This window comes from Phaenicophaeus curvirostris, chromosome 4 (assembly GCF_032191515.1).
Source record: "Phaenicophaeus curvirostris isolate KB17595 chromosome 4, BPBGC_Pcur_1.0, whole genome shotgun sequence".
Lineage (NCBI taxonomy): Eukaryota > Metazoa > Chordata > Aves > Cuculiformes > Cuculidae > Phaenicophaeus > Phaenicophaeus curvirostris.
In genome coordinates, this window is record NC_091395.1 from 28380504 (window position 1) to 28398465 (window position 17962).

The window sequence follows — 17962 nt, forward strand, 5'->3', positions numbered from 1 at the left end:
TTTCTCTTTAAGACATTTTCCCTCTGTAGGGGTGGCAGGAGCCAGATGGAGGCAATAACTGAAACAGGCTGCTCAAAAGCAAGCCCTTTCCTCCAGCAATTAATGACCCTCTATTGCTCACCCCATGGTTTTGCTTGTGGGGCTACAACAGATCTGATGATACCAATATAGACACCACAGCAGCACCATTACTCAGTAAGAATAGCATACAAAGAACAGCTGCTCATTAAATAGGCTATTACTTCATGTAATGAATTCCAGGAAAATGCGTTATGTTTTGATTACGGGTATTCCAAGCAAGAACTGCTAGTACAGCACTTGAGATAAGGAAGAGACCAGATAGACTTAAATAGCAAATCTTAGTATGGCTTATTATGTAATTACCTGCCCCTCATCACCATAAGGTCTCCATGTCTCACACAGCTAAAAATAGAGCAGCCTTCCTCTGCCTTTCTCTACATCCAGCCTGTGGGAGGAAAGACTTGACTCACTCATGTGTGGGTGAGCCCTGCAAGCCACATCTGCAAAGGGAAGGAAGGGTCACACATGTTGAAGCAATACTGGTCTCTCCTAAGCTGCAGCAGACAGACAGACGGAGAAAATACATTCCTAAGTTATTAGTTGACCTGAATGGACCAGAGGCTGCCCCTGGAAAATGATGCTTTTCCATGCCCCTGCTCTGGGTAGACTAATATCTCCTGCCAAGGCATCGCATGCTCCCAGCCACTCTGGGCTGCATAAACCAGCCAGGGCTTATAGCCACTTACCTTTTCATTTTTTCAGGTTTGCTGTGCTAAAAACGGAGCAAGGCTTTTCCTCATTCACCCATCCCTGAGCCTAAGGGTGACAATGCCTGCCTGATCACAGTGTTCCTCTTCTTTCACCAGGGCAGTACAAGGACATTTGGGCAGATGCGCTGCATGTCCTCATCCTTATGCCACCCTCATCTGTTTCATTTTGAAGATAACATAGCACAATATTGATGTTCTGACAGGATGTCCAATGCAGCACATTCACAAGATGCTGGGACTTTCAGTATCATTGCCAATGTTTTATAACATTGAGGCTAGGAAGTTCAGTTGCTATGAAAAAAAGAAAACATCCTATCTTCTGGAAAAGAAGAGTGGGAAACACTATTTTCAAATCGGTTATTAAAAAAGTTGTATTCTTTGGGAAAGAAAGCTTGAAAACCCTACCCTTAAAATACCATTTTTGCATTAATTTCTGGTTACTGCCATGAGGCATTCTGGCTTAAGGAGTGAAGATAATAGGATTCTATTTGATTGTGCTTTCTAGAGCAGGTCACAGGAATACATTTTGGTGACAATTTCAGCTCTGCATTTGAATCATCATTGAAATTCTCTGTATTATACAGGTAGGAATATTAAGTGGCAACATTTAGATCCCAGTTGAGATCCAACATCATGGATGTTGCATTATTTGGATCTAGATGTTTGTTTTACATTCTTGATGTAATACCTACAGCTGAGACCCGAGTATTTCAGTGATTTTGACCACATGCTGCAGTCAGGGAGGGTGAAGGTTCTGGTGTCTGGTCTTGGGATTGGGAGAAAAGGACACTGCCACGGTGCTGCTACCATCTGGGTACACACTCACACTACATCCCAGCCTCTGCTGATGTTAAATGAGGATAATTATATTTTCCTCCCTGCCAGATGAGCTGGGAGACAGCCTGATGATAAGATGTTCCCCAAAGTGTTTGCTGACTGCTCAAGCAAATACTCTCTAACAGCAAGCACATCACATTTCCATTCCAAGTTTTTCAGGCTTTTTCCCAACTTCCCAGTGATACTGTCAGAAGAGCAAGTGGACGTCAGGGGCACACCAAGGTGGCAAGGACAAGGACAGATGACTCAGGACCTCCTCCTGCGATGGGCAACCAAAGCATCTTTGCGGTTTGCCTGTGGTACCCAGGGGCTTCACTGCACTGCTGTGAAGATGGGATAGAGCTTCTGGGTGGATGGAGCTGGGAGAGGAGACCATCAGTGGAGATGATGCAGCCTCAGTGGGGCTCCAGGGAAGGTGCCAGCTGGGCATGACTTGCGGAATACTAGCCCTGTATCAGGAAGCTATCATTCACTCTCTCGCACCCTGCAAGACCTGGAGAGCACTAAATGCAATTATTAGGCATTGCCTCAACACAAGCAAGGGGAGGGTCTGTTTTGTGTATATCACAATTAAACTGCAGAGCCCACAGGATATTCTGGTAATTGGGCTTTCACATGAGTCCCAGAAATGATTCCATAAATCCATGGAAGAAAAAGAGGTCTGTGAAGGCTTATTAAATACAATTTCTGGCATAGAACTCCTGAAGTCTGGGAGAGCACAGCAAGAAAGTGTCAGTACCTGTTTAGCTTCTCTTCCTAGACACTTCTTGCTGGTCATTGTTCAATATTAAGGCTACGAAGTCAATTGGACCCATGGTCTTAGTCTGTATGATTTTTCTTTTTATTTTTCTGTGAAAAAAAAAAAAAATCATGTTTCTGTCTATTCAGCCCGGAGAGCAAAGCTTAAGAATGTCAAGACTCATGAAAATTCCCTGTGGTAGTTCTAAGATTTTTACCTAGTTTCATGAATATTTTAGGGTTTGGCTTATTTGAGTGTTTGCAGTTACCCATCCTGACCCTCACTATGTCTGTTGGAGTCCAGGCCTGGACTTTAGGAGCACAATAGAGGAGACTTCCATGTCCATTGACACATCCATTGATTCCCACCTACAGACAGATTTTCTCCCTTTTTTCCCTTGGATTACTGAAACTGCTGATTTCTCTTTAGTCTGTGGCATCAGAATTTTCAGTGTTTTAACAGTGATGATGTTCCAGCAGTGCACAACAACTGTTCCTGAAACAGAGGTATGTGAAGAAGAGAAATTCAAATCAGTAGACTTTGTGGGATAGTTAAAACCACCCTCCAAATTTTCCATTTTCAGCCCTTCTCTTCTACAAGCTTGGAAACAGAACCTCAGTTGAAATGAAAACATGCTGTGGGAATTTCTCCTCTGGAAATCTTAGTTGCTGTTTCATGCTGGACAGGAAGAGCTTCACCCAAAAGCAAATGTCTTGGTGCATCTGCAGCACCTGAATGTGGCAGGACGACCCAACAGTGAAGGCCCATCTGCCAGGCACCTTCAGCAGTGCTCAGAAGCTGTTCCAGGAAAAATCACTGCGTGGGGAAAATAAATCCAGACCAGCACAAAACCAAAAGCTTTTTGAGGACGCATTCTCTGCCAGCAGGGATGCATGCCAAGGCATCTACAAGATAAAAAGAAGAAAGAAAAAAAGGAAGAAAGAAAAAAAGAAAGAAAAAAAGGAAGAAAGAAAAAAAGGAAGAAAGAAAAAACCACCCGTCACTACCAAAGCAGTCAAGATAGTGAAATCACAGAAAACCATAGAAGTCTTCTTTTCACTTGCCCATTTCCTTTGGCCTTACAGATTGGCACATCTGGTAGACTAAAGGCTGGGAGGATTATGCACGGAGTGGAGGGCCCCAGCATCTTTTCGGGTTTGGTACTTGCTGCTGGATTCTCTGATGCTGCAAAATAAGGTCTTAAGCTATGCTGCAATCGTAAACACAATTGGAGCCAAGGAGGGGAAGGCCAAAGCAGCTCAATTCCCAGCTCCAGAAAAGTGTGTGGCTTACAGGCAGTGTGACAGTGAGGAGGAAAATATAGCAAAATGCAGGCTTAGCTCTTCCAGGCATCTAAAGCTCAAGTTATTGTGAATAGCTTAAGGGTCAGGCAATTTTTCAACTAAAATTCACAAAAAGGATGAAAGAGATCCTAGTGGCTGCTCAGCAATTTTTCACCCAGCAAACTGGAAGCAATTACTTGCTCAATGGGTGCAAATCATCAGGAAATTTGCTGTATTTCTTCAGTAGACTCCTACCTCGTGCACTCTCATGACAGTGACCCATGCACTGACACTCAAAACAACCCCAGCCTATTTAAAACCAGCAAAGTAGTAATCTCAAGACATTTTTAATACTAGGATTTGTTTCTGTGGGTACTTGCACTTTTAAAGAAATTATTATTCTACTGACGCAATGGGTGTCCGAGAGTGGCCGCTGATGGCTGTCATTGTGGCTACAACTGGCTCGCTAGCACAGCTCATATAAGACTTGAACTCAGCATAAAACACACAGTTGTTCCTTTTGTCCATCCAGAACACACATGCCCTGGGCTCAAAAACACCCCAAACAAAAAAAGTCCAGCATGTAATTTTCAGAATAGACTAATTCACAGACCATTTATGCTAACATATTCCTGTGCCAAAACTGACACTTTGCTTGAACAGCTTGTTTTCCTCCCCAGACATATGCAAAGATAGCAGTCATATCCCATAAGCCCTCAGTCTTTTTATCCTGGTTTTAACAAGGCAAATTAAGTTTGTTCTTGTAACAGAAACTTTTCATCCCCCTTTCCTCCACATGCTGGTGCCCAGACAGTCAAGTCTGGTGACAGGGACCCAAGCGTGAAAAAGCTGCTGGTGGCTCCAAGTTTCTTCCTGTTGGGTTGCCCATAGATGGGGGCAGACAAAACAACCTGGGTGTATTAGTTGGTTGAATACAGCTTTTTACATCTTTTACTAAGATGGAATTGACTATTTTGGTGCACTCCTGGTGGCTCAACAATTTCCACTATAAGCTGCTGTTTTAATTTGGTTTACATTTATCAAACTCAAATGTGTTCAGTCTCACTTTTTCCACATTTGTAGTCTGCTCTGGGCTGGATTTTTTTTTCTCCATCTCAGGATATAGGAATAATTTGTTTCCAAGAGCACTTCCATGGAAAAATTAGTTGTTAACATTAAATACATCCATCTGTTTCTCTGAGGAGCTTTACCACCTGCTAGCAGTGGAAAGGAACCTGAAATATGGAAAGGAGAAACTCTAGCGAAGCATATTCTGCTGTCCCTATGAAAAATGACCCACCGTTACTTCTTTATAAATGTCTGGGAAATACCATTTTCACGTGCACCCACTAACACAACCGTCTGACTGTTCCATGGGGATCAGACCTGCTCCTTGGCATGGAGGGAAATGGCTTGCATGCAACATCCCAAGGACCATGCACTGCTGATAACAGCAGCAGCCCATCTCCTCACACATTATTGTCTGTGTCTTGTTCAGTCCAGCACAAGGTCCTGAAGCTGATAAGGGTCTTCTGAAGCTTTGCTTCAAGGTGAAGAACACCTCTGACTTTTTAAATAAAAACGTATACATGCTACATAACCACAAATAACAACTAAAAATATTTCAGAATAAAAATTTCAATGTATTATGTAAGACTCTACCAGAAATATGAAATTTTCTTTTATGAAATTTTAACTTAACATACTGGCACCAGAATTGCTGACAAGCAGATACAGCCCCTGGCCCAGGGGAGAATTAGTGACGGTGGATTTATACCTGAATGACATTTTGCAGTTAGCTTTTCATGTCCTGCTACCACCTATACAACTAACAAGTGCAACCAGAGTGCAAACCAGATGTCATAAAGCAAGTAAAATATATGAGCAGTCATCTGAATTCTTAGTAAGCCATAGTATATATTATGTGACAAGCACAAGAAAATCATCCCAACACCAAATATTCCACATAAATACTTGTCCATTCAAGTTGTGCAGCCAGAACTTTGCAGCATAGACTGAGGATACAGATGAGATGAAAAGCAAAAAATAACCACCAGCTTGTGCTGAGATGACCCAGGAGGGAAAGCTACATCTCAGCTGCTTCCACCTTGTCCAACCTCATCCTGCAGGCAGTTGATATCTGCACTTGCAAAGAATCACAGTCAAGTTTGATATAATCCTATGCAGAAAAGGAGTCCAGACTTAAAACACTCCATGATATGCAGCTCCCCTCTAGCTTGCTTGACTTTCATGTATTGTGAAAGAACCAAACAAAATATAGCAAAGATAACCTCCATGGGGAATCAGTGAAGAGCAGCTGTAAAAAACAAGGCGGGGGGTGGGAGGGATGTAATGAAATTCTAAAAAAGGTTAATTATTACCCAGTATTTTGCAGTGTTATGCATCGCATGTCACCCTGGAACATAAACATTTTTCAGACAGCAGAGTGGAAAGGGAGTTCAAGGGAGTCTCCCAAATGAAGGGAAATGGACCAATGTCTGGAAACTGAATAAGCTTTCTGGAAGAAAGTGGTATAGGTCCTGCTTCATACCAACCCAAGGCAGCAAGATTCATTAGGATTCCAGTAAATAAATTTTCCCTTTTTATTTGAAATCTTTATCTAAACATGGATTTAACTACAAAAAATAATTTTTTTTTTTTTTGGTACTGGTAAATGGTAAAAGAATGGTTAAAAAAAAGGTAAAAAAATGATAAAAGATGCTTCCACTTGCCTGAACTTTCTGTTACTCACGAAAACAAACATATCCTATAAACGCGATATACAAAGATTTAGCAGAAACAAACAATTGCTGCTTAACTGTCATTCAGATTTAGAAAAAAAATCAAAGACTGCTGTCACAATTCTAACATATTGACTTTAATTTTTTTCAATTTTGTTTGCCTGATTCATGACATTCCAGTCAAAGCAACCATAATTCAAAAGTGGCTGAGCCACTTCAGATTTTACTAAGTCAGTGAACTGTAATTTTAGATGTTCTGCAGTCAAGTCAGCAAGTGAGCACATGAGCAGTCTAAATCACTTGAAAGGACCTGCTCAGGTAAAAGGTACCTTACTATTCATGGGATTAGAGCACAGGTTTCAAAAGCTTTGACTCAACTTTTTTGTTCCTCCTCGTGGCTCATGATATTACTGATTAAATAAGAAAAGCAAACAGCGGTTAGTTTAGTTTAACTCCTGAGGATTTTTATTCCATTTGAGTGAACCACTACATTCCTTTGAGAAATGGGAAGCAATAGTTAATACTGTACATTTTTATGTGCCATCTATTCTAATGTAGCGACAGTGACGTTAGCAGTTATGCATTGTGGTAGTCAATTTAGATTCATTTACTCTGTGGCTGATGTTTCTGCAAAAATCTCACAGTGAATGCAATATATTTATCAGATATTTCATACAACTTTGTTTCATCACTCTACTGCTATCTTATTTGGCATTCTAGCCTACATGAGTTTAACTATGATAGTCTTGACATAGCTTCAGAAACAATCATACTAATAGCACATTACTTTAACAGTATAAAAGTGAAACACTTCTTTGCACATACTTCAAGCTTACTAGTTTTCTGAGACACTTTATTAGTACCAGTCCATATGTGACAGATCACTGGAAAGTCATCTTGTAGGCTAACAAGAAGAATGCTAAACTTCATCTGGATGCAAAGGAGTTTGTTGGCTGTTACTTTAGGTCTTAATTTCTTTATCCCATCCAAAACTATGGCAATATCCTGCCTACAGTCTTACCAGTACAAGTCTGTCAACATCTGAGTGCAAGATATTCTCCAGGACACGTTTTTACATCTTGGAACACCAATTACATTTTCTTATTGTTATTTAAATTACAACAGTAAAGGTCAGGTATAAGACCTGGAAGGCTTATAAGAACGCTTGCTTCCCAACATCTGGCTTGAGGAAAGAGGAGATACAGCAGTCAAGGATATTAAATGCAAAAAGAAGTAATGTCACTGACTGCATAGTTGACATAGGAAAAGAAAACAAATTAGAGAGGACAGGTTCAGCAAAAAAAGAGAAAACAATCATAGATGGCAGGACAATATGTTTAGCTTAGGATTCAGCCTCCTCTGCTTTCCATGAACGTTGTATTTAATTAACATTCAATTACTCATTGTGGCGAAATCCACATGCTGGGTGAAAGCATGGCACTGAAGAGCTGCAGGTGAGCATGTCCCCATCCCAGTCCCTGGCAGCTACTCCATGCTGCCTACTCACTGCTCCTTGAATGGAGGAATTGCTTTTGGAAATGGGAAGCTGGTTACAGACAACATTGGCGTAATGCCTGGCCCTGGAAGGAGACTCAACACTGGTGGGCACAACCTTCAGCAGCACATCACAGCGAGAGGCCGTCCCACCTGAGCCTTGGTCCCCAGAAGTAGGCACCAGGGCTGCACCCAGACAACCACATGCATGATATAGCAGCAGTAACGGTTTCAGCATCGCAATAGGCAGCCTGGCTCAGCAATCGCCTCTGTAACTTAACAGACACTTTTTTCTCCTAAAAAGAGCAAAGCCTGCACCAAACCTAAGTGCTTTAGTTCTCTCAAAGGTCTACTGTGCTGACACCCCGCAAAGTCTTGGGTGTGCAAATTTGGAGGCATTCCTTTCTCTCTTATGTTGCTTTGGGTTTTAGTTTGTTCTTCAGTAGTGTTCCTGTCTAGCTAGTTGCAAACAAGATTTGTGTTATCTTCTTGTGTAATAAAAGAATAATTTTAAAGACAGTATGCTTTCCATCTTCCCATCTGTTTTTCATGCATCAGGAGGACAGGAAAAGAGAAATTATAATACTTCTCGAGACCAGCCAGTGTATACACAGAACTTGGAAATGCACTTAGTAGTCTCTGCTCAACTTAGAATACAGTTAAGGGAATAAACTGAGACTATGAACACAAATGTTCACTCTCTTGTTGGATGTCTGAATTGTACTACACTCACTGGACCAAATATTTGCAGTACTATATCCAGAGAAATGTCTGCTTCCTACTAAGATATACTGATATTGTCTGGAGAACAATATATTTCAACTTGTCTACATCTGAAAGTCAGAAACTGAAAGGGAGGATGTAGAGAACGTATTATAGAAAGGGAAAATGTGTAACAAAATGAAAATTGCATTTAGGAATAAAATGCTAGGAAGGTCTGGCAAGCCTGAGCCATAAATGTGAAGCATAGACAAAATAAGCGCAACCAGTAACCACAGCTAATGATGTGACTGCAGATCCACAGTACTGTAGATTTTTCTCCCTAAGATGATGTCTTACCCACTCTGAAGACCTCTGGAAAATGACCTGTAGAAGATATCCGTTGGGTTGTGTTAGAGGAGAAGAATCTCCTCTGAAGAGAAAAGTGATATATAGCAGCCAAGGCTTTATTTTTTTTCAATGTCTTGTCAAGCCAGCTGTGAGCATTCACTGTTTTGATCACAGACTCATTAGGATCCATACATATTTAATCAAGACTATAGCTCTGAAAGTGCTCTAAATACTTCTTTATGTAGTAGTATATGTTTTCGCACATAGCACCTTGCGTTTTGACATTCAGGTCATCATTCTAATACTGAGGTAAAATCCAGACTTCTCACACTAAATTTTAAAAGCAACCATTCACTTCCCAGTTACACCATCAGTTTTTTTACTTATGTTTAGCAAGATGCTTATTTAAAACAAATCAAAGCAAAACCAGTGCTGAAAATCATCTGATTAAAAGATCATTCAGATCATCTGTGTTACCACTGAGGCTGGTGGAAACTGTGGTCTCGTGGCACTTCCCGTCACTGTCCAGAAGAGAGCTGCCAAATCAGGAATGCTGCTTCATGTGCAGGTAGCAGAAACATTCAGCAGTTGCCCCTGGTCTTGCTTCATTATTTTTTCTGCTGCTGGCATCTTCATCTGTGGTTACAAATTGGGGCCTCATTAAGCAGGTGGTCAACTCAACCAATGCCACTCAATCATGCTGCCAGATCTTCCACTGCTCATTTCCTGCAGCACAATCTGAAAGAAAGCCTGTTTCCATGCCTCAGCTGGTCTGGACTAAGATAAATCTGAAGGCTGCCTAGTGACAACTGTACAAACATACAAAAAGTCTGATGATCTAACCTATGAGACTTTGGCTATTTGGTATAATTAAGTGGAGCAGATGCCAAGAAAATAATTACCGGAAAGTTTTCTTTTGACAAACTTATGATAAAAATTTCTCAACAACTTCAAGGAACTCTGTGGATGAGCTAAGCCCTTCCAAATCCAGCAGATTTCCCTTTTTGTCATGGAAGTGGAATAATTCAGTCTCTTCCTCTTCAAGTTCTTCTTGAAATAGGTTGGTCTCTGAGGTAGGAATGATGATGATGCGAGGGACAGTATTGCAAATAATAGACCCCAGGACTCCATTGACTTGACATTCTTGAGTTGCTGTCTGTGAAATCTCTGAGTCTCCTCCTCTGCTGACGCTGCTGCTATTCAAACCAACAGGCAGAGAAGCTGCTCTTAGGGAGCTGGCCACAAGTGTTGCAGAGGGACTGTGCAGGACTGACCACCCAAGTACCTTCTCCAAACAGCTGGAGGAGAGCGAAACCTAAAGCAGAGACATAAGCTTCAGTTTTGTCATTCAACATATGACTATGGAAAGCAGTATTTGAAATATTCACTACCACTAGTCACTTTTTGAGTCAATGCTCATATTTTTTAAACAGTAGAATCATTGACTAGAAAGAAGCAAAATCGTGATTTGTTAGTATTTACAGCTGGGAAAGCAGTATGTTAGATAAAGTAAAAGACAGGCTCAGATATCAGCAGAAATAAAAAGGAAAAAAATGAATCAAATAAAAGCCTGTTCCTATACCTGAATTATTTTATTTTTAAAAAAATATTTCACTGGTTTTAACACATCTCAAGGTACTGGATAATTGTACTTCTCTCGTGCAAGAGATATCAGATAAGACTCCAGCACACTGTAATTTTTACTTGCCTGAAGCTTCATCATCTTTGTGACAATCTCTATTATGGTGTCCCCAGGTGGCTCCAGGTGCCACATGAGGGCAGTCAGTGGCTTTGTTCCTAGGTTGGACAGTACTTCCATCAACAAAGAAGGGAAAAACAGTGGTTGTGATTTTGCTTTGTTAACCGTTTCCTATTTGCCTGTTTTGAGAGAACTTTAATTTCTAACTTGACCCTGATGGCAAGTCCTCTGTGACCTTTCCGTAACACTTCGTGCACAGTGTGCAAAACCAGAGTAAATAAAGTAAAAGCTTTGAAAGTGTTAGTTAATATTTGAATATCTGGGCATATTCAAAAGGCATGAGTGATCAATTTTCACTTGCTTTAGAAAATGACGGTTAAGGTTACAGAATCACTGTGCCAGATACAGAGAGAAGTTAGAAGTCCCTTCCTTCTCTGGAAAATCAACATTTAAAGTAAAATGCAGCTTTCACTTCATGACTATGTGTATTCCACGAAACCTAATGAAATTCAGGGTACAACTACGCTTTACTCAAATTGTTATAAAGCACCTTTCAGAGTTATAGTTCTATTTATTTCTCAATACGGTTGTAAAGTGAGTCTCTCCATTGCTTGGTCTTCCCATAATAGTTGTGTAAAATTTTTCCTCTGCAGCAGATATTCCCATTCTAGTCATAAACCTCACTAATTCAACTCCAGTCTTCTTCAAGCATCCAGACATGTAATTCCCATGGATTTATAGAGATTTGGTTCTGAAACATCTTTTAAATTAGACCAGTGTCTAGCATGATTACAGCCCAGCATGGACAATCTTGACCCTCTTTGTCTCCACCTGTTCTGTGACCTGTGATATTGCCTTTATACCTCAAACTAAATGGTTCCTTTGACTCAAACAAGGAAGACATTTTTTGGCATTTAAGGGTCATCTCAGTCTTAACAATTAGTTTCACAGAATATGTTATTGTACTGCATAGGTCAATCAGATTTTACAGACACAACCTTAAACATTTATTTTCCACACAGTTTTTTTAAAAGAAATATCAGAATATTTAGTGTCTCTCTCCCTGTCTCTCTCTGTCCATTTGGGTTTGAAAAAAGATACTGCTATATTCTGAAGTATGGTGCAATTCTATTCCACAAACAGAAACCCTTCACTAATCCCTATTGGTAACAATTTCTCTAGCTACTCAAGTAGAAGGAAGCACAATGGGCTAAAAAAAAAAGTGGTTTAAATCAGTGTGATAGAGAAGTCTGTTCTTCCAAATCAACATTAGCAATACAATGCAAAAAAACCCCAGAACCCCTACATCCACTCTGTCCTGCTTCAAGTGCTGTTTTCACCACAGCGGCACGATGGGTTTCTTTCGGATATGGCTCAGTGGGCAGGATACCAATTTCAAGATATGTTTTAATAGTTTTTCATGCCAGGTAATTCCCTTGACACAAAACCTGGATGCACAGAGCACACTTGGCAACTGTCCTTTGAAACCAAGTATCCAAACCTACCATATCCTCGTTACATATTCCTGCATGTAACACATTCCTGCATTTGAATGCCTCCCTTTTGGGAGGCCTCTTCACTGCCACACTAGATTTCCACGTGTTGATCTGCATTAAGTCTGTTACTACCCTAACTAACTGCAATAAGTCATGAGGCTGCATCATATCTTTGTGGTAGCACAGAAAACTGTCCCATGAGTTTTTATGCTCAGGGAAGCACCAAGCCCAGGACACTGATTAGCTTTTTACTTTCACTTGAGGGTTTCTTTTTCTTTTTTTTTTGGCAACCCATCTGCAGCTGTGCATTAAGGAGTCTTGGTCTCAGTCAGTGAAAAGAATTTAGAAGTATATAATTTTTTTAGGTGTTAAGATGGTCCTCTCAAAGAAAGTGAAGGAAAGGTACGATTTTTTTTTCCTGCAAAAAAATTCATGTTTTATTCAATCAAGAAGTCAGGTGACCTTTCACCAAATTCACACTTACATTTCTACAAGTAAGCATTTTGGAAGTGCCATAACTAGAATTCGGTCATAGATAATCCAGTAATGCTATTCAAACCTTAAATAAATATCTAAAAATGCAGTGGGGTTTTCTTTAGCGTTGGCTGGGGTTTTTTTAAGGATAAATGGGTGGCCTCAGAGTGAAACACTCTAATTGAACTTGACAAATGAAAATTTATTCTTATAGAATGAATATGCATGCATTTAGCTTAGGACCTTCACACCACACAGGAATCTTTGCTAAAAATATTGAGAAAAGCAAATGAAGCTTTAAACATTCAATGTAAATAAACTTCATAAATTTCACTGAACACCATTAAAAGCCTCAGCATGAAGGTACTCTGTTAAAAGATTCTTTTTCAAAATAATCCAACAGATGTCATTCTAAATCAAAACATAGCATCTGAGCCTTCTTATGGGCTATGCAGTTACTACATTTAAGAATGCAGAAATATTTATTTGATGACTGAACACTTTTTTGCAGGTCACGTCAGATTTATTTTTCTTCTACTTCCTTGCAAGACTGAAAGTCGCTGGTTGTCCAGCACCTGGAGATAGTCTTTTGCCATTGCTGCTTGCTTAAAAACTTGGACACACTGGACAATGGAGAGCAGTGAAGGTGGGCAGTAGCCCATGTTGCATGCTACCACATTTGAAGCTATTGTTTTTCCATCAGTACTATTGACAACAGTTATAGGAAAAGACCATGGTTTCTCAGAACCATTTCATCTTAAGGAGAAACATGAGAGAAGGCAGGGCATATGCATGCAGGGACCAGGTCATCAGATGGCTGGAAATTTCTGGAACATCTCCTGCTTTAAACTACACTGCCTGTAGGCAATTAGCCTCAGAGCTGGAGGGGAGCAGAGGGGACAGAAGCAGATGCTGTAGCTGCCCAAGGTGCACGTGTTTGATTACACACACTAAAGTAACCCCATGAAAGGGTGCTGCCATCAAAATGTGGGTGCTGCCATCAAAATGTGGGTGCTACTCAGTCCAGTCACAGGCAAGGGTCTGTATGTCCTTTCCTTTCTTGAAAATGCAGCACGGGCATACACTTGGCATCATGCCACCCATACAAATACTCGTTTTGAAACTGGTATTACAGCTCTGGCAGAAACTGACTTGTGGGTGACCTACTGCTCCCAGTCACAGCAGTTCCTCAGGGAATGGTGACCTTCAATAGCATGACACCAAACCTCAGCAGTTTGGACAATGGGTGTGATGCATCCACAGAAGATGCACTAAGTACTCACCGTCTCCTCTTTCAGTGAGGGAAGGGTGGCAGCTGCCAGACTCTCCCACCCTTAGGGAGAAATGGGAGTTTCTTTCTTGTCTTCCCCCTCAATAAAAATAAAACATTTTAATGTACACTGAAAAGAAGAAAAAAGGTGGCTTTGATCATGTCAAACTCTGTTTTTCAGCCCTAATTTTGTAATAAAAGGAGGCTGTCACAATGTGAATGTGAGGGTCAGGATGGGAGGAACCAGAGCTGGGGTAGATAAACAGGCAAAGAAGTCAACTGCTTACACTTGATGCTACAGACTGTGATTTAATGCAGCTTTAAAGCTATGAGCCGATGCAGCCTTCCAAAACAGGCAACTTCTCAGTGAAAAAAAGTTAAAACGGCATTATTGGAAGGATGAAGAGGACATTGGAATCAGTATTAATAAAGCGTAGAGATGAAACAGATGGGTACAAAGGCTAGATTCTCATTCCAGAGATGATGTACGGTAGCAAGATTAACAGTAAAATGGTAAGTCCCCAGCAGAGACTTTTTCCTTACTTTTTCTGCAGTTGCTGTATCACAGCTGCAGGTCTTTGGGAGCAGATCTCTCTTCTCCTGTCTCAGACTTGTTGAGAAAGAATGACTTCGGCGAGGCTGCAGTTCCTTGTGAGCTGGCTCTACAGGGTCAAGATCTACATTGCTCCAGGTCTAATAACAAATGATGAAAGATTTCAGACAGTTACATTCTTTCTTAAATTCAAAAAGTTCTCTAACTCTAGCAGAAACCATGCACACTTAGAGAAAACTAAAGTTATTCTAACACAGGTCTCAAACTCAAAATTCCCCTGGGGAGAGGCTTGACTTTTGATCTTGTCACTTACTTTGGACTATTTTTCTCAACCAAAAAAAAGTCTTTGAGCTAATGAAAAATTAGTTAATCTCTTTTCACCAGGATGTTTTTCACCCTTTTTTGTCTCGTTGTTTGTGCTATGCTTATAGTTGCATAGCACCTAAGTCTAAAGGCCTTATGGCTTTCTGTGTGACCACCTACTGGTCCAAACCCACGAACGTGCACAGATCCAAACCCACACCGGTATACATACCAGTGGATATCCAGAACACTCAGGACCCCAAGACCTTGCTTCTTCTCCGAACTGTCGTTAGTGGATGGGAGGCAACTGGTGGGATCTTCACTAATTTTCCAAGAGTGTGCAAGTAATGGAGCACAATCATGACATTGCAACCATGCTGTTCCATTTACAGGCTTGGGCAGAGGCCATTCATCATGCTCAGCTTTGTGGCAATTTTTGATTGAGTATCAATGATGAGATCATTCCACTGTTTTCCATACCAGCTTTTAGATATGGATAGATGGATAAGGCTCCTCACAAGTGGGAAGCTAGTACATAATTCCCCTACATCTCCTTGCTCATACACTAATGTATTGCCACCTGTCTATTTCTCCTTCCTTCTAGAATCAAATTGGAAATACAGCTTTATGTGAGTCATGAATATGTTGGCTCCCTACACTATCATGCATGTAACACACAGACGAAAGTGTTGGTGGCAACTGTTGTGTCTTTTACAGCGTTGTTGATGTCATTCCTGCCTGTCAATATTTTATTGGAGTAGTCCAAGATTTAACTTAGTGTTGCTGTCACGCAAGCGTTGTTGAGCTTAGCTTTTATTTCAGCAGTTACTGGACAGCTGCACTGAGCAGTTAGGTGCCCCAAGAGCAATTACCGTTGTCTGCGTTAACTCAGCAAAAGATGCTACTGCACATTTCTAACAGCAGGTATTTTATTTGAGACTGCCAAACCAAAGTTGTGACAAAGGCTGAAGCCTCTTATTCACATTATCCCGCCTCTTTAAATGCCAGCCCCAACCAAAGACACACAATAACCTGCTAATCTAAATGAACCAAAACCAACTACAGGCCAACAATAAAGAACAGAAACCTTCTTGGATCAGGATAGGTGATCCAGCAGAAATTACCTCATTTTACATCGAACAGAGGATTAAAGGGGAGAGAATTTAGGAATAATGATTAAGTCAAGGAAAATTAAAAGGTGAAAGGCGCAAAAAGGTTAGAAATAAGCAAACAAGGAGTCTCCCTGCCTTAAACAATGCCAATATACTTCCATGGTGCTACATGTGCTATTTATAACTAGTGAATGAAGCACGAGCGTAAGCAGACAAGTAGTCCCCATGATCTCAAGTAGGATACAGATATGTATGAATGCTCTTTTTGCTCAGGCTGTTAAACAATTCCCCACAAAATACACTTTTTAAAAAATGATAGGATATTAGCATATTGCATATACTAACCTCGTGGTGCAAGGATAATCTGGGTATTTTACAGTTTATGAAACCATCACGGTTGATGCTCTCATGTATCATTGCATAATCAGTGGTCTGTAAATAGAATTAAATCAGCAGGATAGATTCTATCATTTTAATTTACATTACAACAGATATATTGAGGCATTTATTTTTACCTACAAGAGCTAAGAAAAATGCTACATTTCATAGCCTATACAAAGTGAGTCACATTTTCTGTCTCATTAAGGTCTTTTGACCCAATGTAGCACTACCCAGACAAACATGAAAGTGTTGTCCGTGCCCAGAAGACTATGAGAGCCTAGGCAAGCAAATTTGGGGTTCCTTGTGCTCTGCAGTGTAGTACATTAGCACCACAGTCCACAGGAGTCCCATCACAGACTGCAAACTCACTTGGGCTCAGATCTGAAAGACAGTATGCTAAAAAAGGCATTATCCAGGCTAAAAGAAGTCTTTCACTTTTCTGTTCATGGTTTTAATTTAAAAGATTTTTTTTACAGTAGATATATTTTATGAAACTGTATAGAAAAAGCTTGTGACTTCTAGACCAGACCTCTCTTGAGAAGTAGCTTGTCTACTGCATGGTATTTAAACATCTTCTGATTGTGAATGTGGAAGAGGATCCTTGTGCCCAAACGGTTCACAACCTCACAAGCTGTAGGGCTGAGCCTACCCAGTAACATACAGTTAATCATTTTAACTGGAAGCCTACCTGATGCAGCTCTATTGGTAATGTGCTAGACAGGCAGTGGTACGGGCTGTAAAGTAACTTGTCTTTTGTATCGGGAGAGATTACTTTTCATTAGGGCTCAGGCACTAAGCCTTGCTATCAGGCACTTAAAGTGCTTTTTCTGTTCTATTTTTCAATTCACAGCCAGAAGGCCTGAATTTCTTTTCAGCACCCTGGGCACAGTGCTGGCATTGGGTGCAATTGCTTGCTTTCCCAGTGAACTGTGCATTTTTACCTCAGGTGCGTTTGCCTTATGATTTAAAAAAGTTCAGATATCTCCCTGGTGCTGTTCCCTGAAAGAAGCAACTTCCATTCTCAGGTAGAAAATTCTGTGCAAAATTATTTTATATGAGAATGGTACACAGTTCCTGATGGTTCTCCTGGTGGTCCTAGGCCCATTTCCAAATCAAGGACCCTAGGCTTCCCAAAAATACTCAACACAGTTAAAATTTCATAGCTCCATGGTGTGACTGTCTGTGACAGCAAGCTGAAAGCAGCAGCCTGTAAGCACAGCACTGAATAACCAAGCCCAGTCCTTGCTAAGACCACTGCCACTGGATCAAGAGGAGACCCAAGTCTGCCACTTATCCCATCATGGTGATTTATACCTCCATGAAAAGGTACCGACTGCAGCCACCACTCATGGAGCAGGGCAGGTCCCTGGGAGGTCCAGCCCCAGCCCAGCTCCTGCCGCAGCTGTCATCCCTCTCCCAGCAGCCACCTTCCCAGCATCTCTGTGGGCAAGGCCACTTTCTCGTGACTTAGAGAGGCAGGAGAAGTCATGCTGAGAGGAGCTGTGACGAACCAGGTACCGTTTTGTTTCTAACTCCTCCGATCCTACTGCTTTGAGATCTGGTTTCTGTTTGATTCTGCTTGGGAGGGAGGGAGAGAAAGGGCTCACTGCGCCTTTTTTTACCCCAAATGTAACTCAAAACGACAAGTTACACATGTCCTGAGTGTCTAACCTATGACTTTTCCCTAGGAAAATCCTCCATGGTGTAGGCAACGGCTTTGTCCCACCACGCCTCAGCCA

General features: G+C 41.0%; 2 protein-coding genes across 6 annotated transcripts in view; one reads left to right on the top strand and one right to left on the bottom strand.

Moving 5' to 3' along the window:
* Positions 1–17962, top strand: part of HPGDS (hematopoietic prostaglandin D synthase) — a 210853-nt gene that overhangs the window by 101610 nt on the left and 91281 nt on the right. The gene's annotated exons all lie outside the window — the stretch shown is intronic.
* Positions 6834–17962, bottom strand: part of LOC138719976 (melanopsin-like) — a 51775-nt gene continuing 40646 nt past the window's right edge. For 4 of the 5 annotated variants that reach the window (XM_069855614.1, XM_069855613.1, XM_069855616.1 and 1 more), the window contains 3 exons: positions 16188–16274; positions 14418–14567; positions 6834–10250 (listed from right to left, as the gene is read on the bottom strand). In XM_069855614.1, coding sequence (XP_069711715.1) covers positions 9861–10250; positions 14418–14567; positions 16188–16274 — 627 coding nt within the window. In that variant the 3' untranslated portion in view covers positions 6834–9860. Of the gene's footprint in view, positions 10251–13887; positions 13975–14417; positions 14568–16187; positions 16275–17962 lie in introns of all 5 variants that reach the window. The other variant, XR_011337349.1, reaches the window with a different exon arrangement.